Source organism: Capsicum annuum, chromosome 1 (genome assembly GCF_002878395.1).
Source record: "Capsicum annuum cultivar UCD-10X-F1 chromosome 1, UCD10Xv1.1, whole genome shotgun sequence".
NCBI classification, from domain to species: Eukaryota; Viridiplantae; Streptophyta; class Magnoliopsida; order Solanales; family Solanaceae; genus Capsicum; species Capsicum annuum.
In genome coordinates, this window is record NC_061111.1 from 248,544,656 (window position 1) to 248,549,707 (window position 5,052).

At 29.0% G+C, this 5,052-nt stretch overlaps 1 protein-coding gene across 1 annotated transcript in view; it reads right to left on the minus strand.

Annotated features, from left to right (window-relative positions):
* Positions 1-336: 336 nt before the first annotated feature.
* Positions 337-5,052, minus strand: part of LOC107862776 (pectin acetylesterase 8-like) — a 9,553-nt gene continuing 4,837 nt past the window's right edge. Inside the window, exons 3-13 of the mRNA XM_016708435.2 lie at positions 4,389-4,471; positions 3,903-4,032; positions 3,734-3,813; positions 2,846-2,932; positions 2,246-2,370; positions 2,079-2,139; positions 1,917-1,970; positions 1,343-1,420; positions 1,048-1,129; positions 807-943; positions 337-456 (exon numbers count right to left, since the gene is read on the minus strand). Coding sequence (XP_016563921.1) covers positions 337-456; positions 807-943; positions 1,048-1,129; positions 1,343-1,420; positions 1,917-1,970; positions 2,079-2,139; positions 2,246-2,370; positions 2,846-2,932; positions 3,734-3,813; positions 3,903-4,032; positions 4,389-4,471 — 1,037 coding nt within the window. The remainder of the gene's footprint in view (positions 457-806; positions 944-1,047; positions 1,130-1,342; positions 1,421-1,916; positions 1,971-2,078; positions 2,140-2,245; positions 2,371-2,845; positions 2,933-3,733; positions 3,814-3,902; positions 4,033-4,388; positions 4,472-5,052) is intronic.

Below are 5,052 nucleotides of genomic sequence, written 5' to 3' on the forward strand. Positions count from 1 at the left end.
TAAGTACCAAAATTTTAAAAATTGACTTTTCTTCTCATCTGCAATTCTAAAGTCGATAGATGTGCTATATCATTTCTTCCCATCTCATTTTATATGAGGATGTTATTGTTAGAAAAGTTTGAATAATATTTTTTGCATCACAATTTTTTTAGAACTTCTTGAAATTATTTTGAATCAATTAACTAGAGTAGGAAGTCTTTACGAATTTCTAAATACTCATTAATTAATTGCTAAATCAACATGAAATTAGGCATGATTAAGAAATAAACAGAAGTTCATAAAATTAAATGCATAAATCAATTGAATCTTCTTAAAATAATACATTTGGATATTTAATTAGGAGCAAGGACTTGTCTTTAAGGGGAATTGGTAACAATTTAGTGGCAAATCCTTATTCTCGATCAATTGGACAGGACTTTTGTCGAAGTACCAATCGCTAAATGCCTTTGCAATTGTCTGCAATTTTTTTTATAAAAAAAAATAAAATTAGTCAACGAATGTATAATATGTGTAATCAGTATATAATTTATGTATATATGCCGAGTAAAAAATAGTAAACAGTGAATCTAATAAGCTATTGACGTAAAGATTTAAACGGTGAATCCAATCTTTTATGTTTGTAGGCTCAAAATAAAAATAGGTTAAATGACTAACAACTATAAAATTGTTTGTTTATGATTAGAGAAAAATTAACTGATGATACTTGTGCAGGGATAGATTGTTTACATCCTACCCCCTCTTAGTGAGGTGCTACCCTTCTTTTTTTTTTTTTTTTTTAAGTTAAGCTAAAATTAAAGTAAATTTACCTTATCATTTATGGAGAGTGCATTCCAAATATTGCCACGTATTGTGTGGGCATGAAATAAGCAAGCGTCTATAAACATTCCTCTTGATGAAGTATTACATTGTTTGGGTAATGTACTTAAAAAATCCTGTTTGAAATCTGAAGTAAAAACAACAAAAATTATGTGAGGCTTTTCAAATTTAATTCATAACTAATTAAATCCAATATATTATAAAGTTTAGCGTTGAATTTGCATCACTAACCTTGTAACGCTTTAGCAACATAAGCTGGGCATGTATTATTAAGAAGGTCCAAGTAATAATAACTAGGAAAAGTTACGTTTATCTGGAAAAATGTAAAGATAAATAATTGTTAATTCTGGAAAACAAATATAGAGTAACCTTCTATTTTTTATTTTCTTATAAAAGAATTCATCAAAGCAGTCCCCTACTTAACTGGTTAAACCAAAAAATAACTGAAATAATTTAATTGGAGTATATATTTTGAAAACATATAATTGAATTTTTTTTTATGCACTTAGTAGAGAATTGAGGTTACCTGGTAGGTGTCAAACATTGAGTTGACTATGAAAATTGGCGTCTTGATTCCATCTTGAAAATATTGTGGAAAAAGGCACTGCAAATTCATTAGACATAATATTAGTTTCAACAGACAATTATTGGGTAAATTAAAACCATTGAATGGATATGAATTATTTTTTAATGACACGGTAAACCTTCGATGCTCATGAGGTAAACCTTGCTTGAATATATAATGATTCTTAAATTACAGAAGGTAAATCATATTGGACAAATTTATGCGATGAGCTCGATTGAGAAAGTGAGGAGTGACAAAGTCTCACATCGGTGGTTAATGAGATGGGTGATCTTCTTCTAATTAAGGCTTGGAGAATCCTTCTTCTTTTAAGCTATGTTTTCAAGCAAGAATTAAGCAAAAAATCTAATTTTACATGATTTCAAAGCGGGATCAATATTATTCGATGTTGGAACCCTAAATTAAATTTTCCCACATATCAAATGTCTAGCCTCGAGCGTGTGATGGAATTTTGAAAAATGAAAAGCTTCACATTGATGATTAATGAATGTTGCCTAAGACCTAATTTTACACTTACCAATGATGGTTTCATTTTTGAAGTGCAGGAATCAGGTAACATCTTGGCTGAATGCTGCACATTAGTTTTTAAGAAAATGATTAAACAAATTAAAGAAATATTAATTTTGAATTATTGTGAGGGAAATAAAAGAAAATAAAGATCAAGTTAGAGTAATTATACATGTAAATTAATGAGTCCTTCATTGACAGTTTCCATGAATGACATTTCCTTATTGTTTTTCCTGTTACACAAATTAACAATAATGTAACTCATGTGAATCCTCTTCTTCCGAAAATTATACTGATCAAACTATTTTTTATGTATATATATATTAGATTAATTTTTACCGATGAAGAAAATAGCTACCATCAGCGAGGCATTTTACTCTAGGTGTGTTGGGAAGTAGAGCTCGAAAGCGATCACAGTGGATTAAAGCAGGCAGTCCTCCAGCAGATCCACCTGTGAGAATAGCCTATATAGGTGCATAGTCATGTATAATTAGTGTATAATATACGTATATTAGCTAGCGACTTTATATATTACTGGCCCAGTGACCAAATGTGTAACTTACCCCAAATGCTTTATGTACTCATGTGTTGTTGAGTAATACTGAGACATAACTCAACAACATGACATATCCAGTGTAATTATACTCGTACACAGATCTTATCTATACCTTGATAAAGGAAGGTTATTTTTTAAAGACTCTAGAGCCAAATAACACATATCAAAGCAGTTTGAAGAAGAAACTACAAAAGTAAAAAGAACATAGCAAATAATAGAAAAAAAATTACATAGATTTCAGAAAAAAATGAATCAATAATAACAACCAAATAAATATCTAGATAGAATATAATCAAGAAATTAAACATGTATTGTTTATTACGCCCTAGGATTTTAGATTAGACGATTGCATAATATAAATAATTAATACGTCAAAAACATACATTTTTAGCGTCCTTCATTCCTTTTGCCAAGAAATGCTCGATCATGGCATGGAAAATTCTTGCACCTCTAAAATGAAGATTAGTAGCCTGATAAACATTGACATAATTTCAAAAAAACTTAGTTGATTAAAATATATAGTAGCAAATATTTATGGATTTACAAAATTTACTATAAACAACATTATTTTTATAATTAATTATTCAACTAGCTATCACACTATCAATTTATATCAACATCAATGATGAGGATTTCATGTTATAGGGTATGTTTAGTATAAAGGGGTCGAGGGTGGGTTTTGGGGGTTCTATGATAAGATAAAATGAAAGTAACAAGCAAATTTTGACAAAGATCCATTAACAAAGATTCATTTCTATGATAAGACGAATGAGAGTAATACGTGCCGAAAAGGTAGAGACATGAATTGCTTGTCATGTTATACAATTTAAGGCAAGGAAACAAGAGTGTCTTAACTTACTATGATGAATTTTAATGATTGAAAACTAAAAATCCTCATGTTAACAAACAGTTCCATTTGGAGGGGGTGAGGGGTGAGGGGAGGGGGAGGGGGTGGGGGTTAAAGTGGGTTAAGGGTGACTGGTGAGGACAAGGATGGGGTGGAAGTGGGTGGGCCTTGGTGAGGTAGGGTGAGGGTGAGGTGGGTGGTGGTTCAAGAACGGTAGCCGGGTTTTGGTAGAGGAATTGGAGGAGACCATTAATGTGGAGTGCTACTTGACCTTAAATAAAATATATATATATTTTTATTTTTAAGAAATTTAATTTTCAAAAAAAATATTGACGAATAAAATATGAAAAAATTAGAATAAATACTCCCAATTCTTTCAAAATGTTGTAAGAATACATTCAATTTGAGCTTAAAAATAGTGTACCAGATCAACTTCTTCGACGTCTCCCGTGAATGATGATCCATCACAATAAGTAACAATGACTCTATTCCAATTATAGAAATCTAAGAATTTTCGAACACAAATTAATTCATACACTAAATGTAAACATTAAGAAATAATATTATGATTAATAAAATTAAATATAATTTACCTGGATTCATTGTTTTATTATTGCTAAGCATTCCATAAAATGGTGTTTGCTTGTCAGCAAATTTGGATGAACCTCTTTTTGTTTTTGCACGATCAAGGCAATTTGTCACATTATAACACCATTCTCCTCCCTAAAGTAAAAAATGAAAGTTAAAAGTTAAAATTATTTTTTTTTTTTCAAAAAAAGAAGAAGTGATAAAGACTATGTAATTGCTTCATTTTCTTAATAAATCCTAATATTCAGGGCGCATTATTCGATTTCGAGTCTTAAATTTTTTTGATTTTAATAGCAACTCCGAACATGAAATTTTTTATTTTGTAAAGAGAAATTATACATTTAAAAAATCGCATAGTAAGTACTATATGTTACATTAATTGATGATTTAGAATATCTTTAAAAAGATAAAAAAAAAAATTCTTAATTTTTAAAATTTAAAAAAATTACGTAAACTGAGACAAAAAAAAAAAATATTTTCATGGCTTTTACCAAAAAGTAGATAATCCAATTATTGGCTCCTTCTCCATGTCCCTCGTCAAAATAGTATCCCGGTGGAGTTCCATCCAAACAAACTAGAAAAGTATATAAAAATAGAAATATCATTGATCATTAACATATATTGCATATAAATATCTTCTCAATTTGAAATTCTTCTCAAAATTATTATTTTAGTTCAGTATATTGCGTGCTCATTATTCATTAAGTTTCAAAGTCACAAGACTTCTAAGGATAAATTTAATTTATTTTATCTATTTATTGTGGCCAATATTATTCTCATCTTTTACTTTATGCTTATTTTTTCTTTATGTCTAATTAATTTTCCCTTATGTCTTGTTTCACTTGTTTTATTTATGTCTCTTCGATACTTTCTTCACGTGTCTTGTATAAAATTATTAAATTAATTTTTTCTGTGTGTGTTTAAAAGAATTTCACGTTATTAATGTATTCTATCCTAATATAGCAAGTAACCTGTATTTTTATTAGGCTATTAATATCACATCTACGATTATATATAGTTATTTTTTCAATAATTTGATAACACAAAAATTCTTATGAGTTGTTAGTATATGAAAGGAGAAAATACATCAAATCATCCCTCAACTTGTCGCCAAAACTTACTTTAGACCCTAAATTAATCGGCAATTATATACCC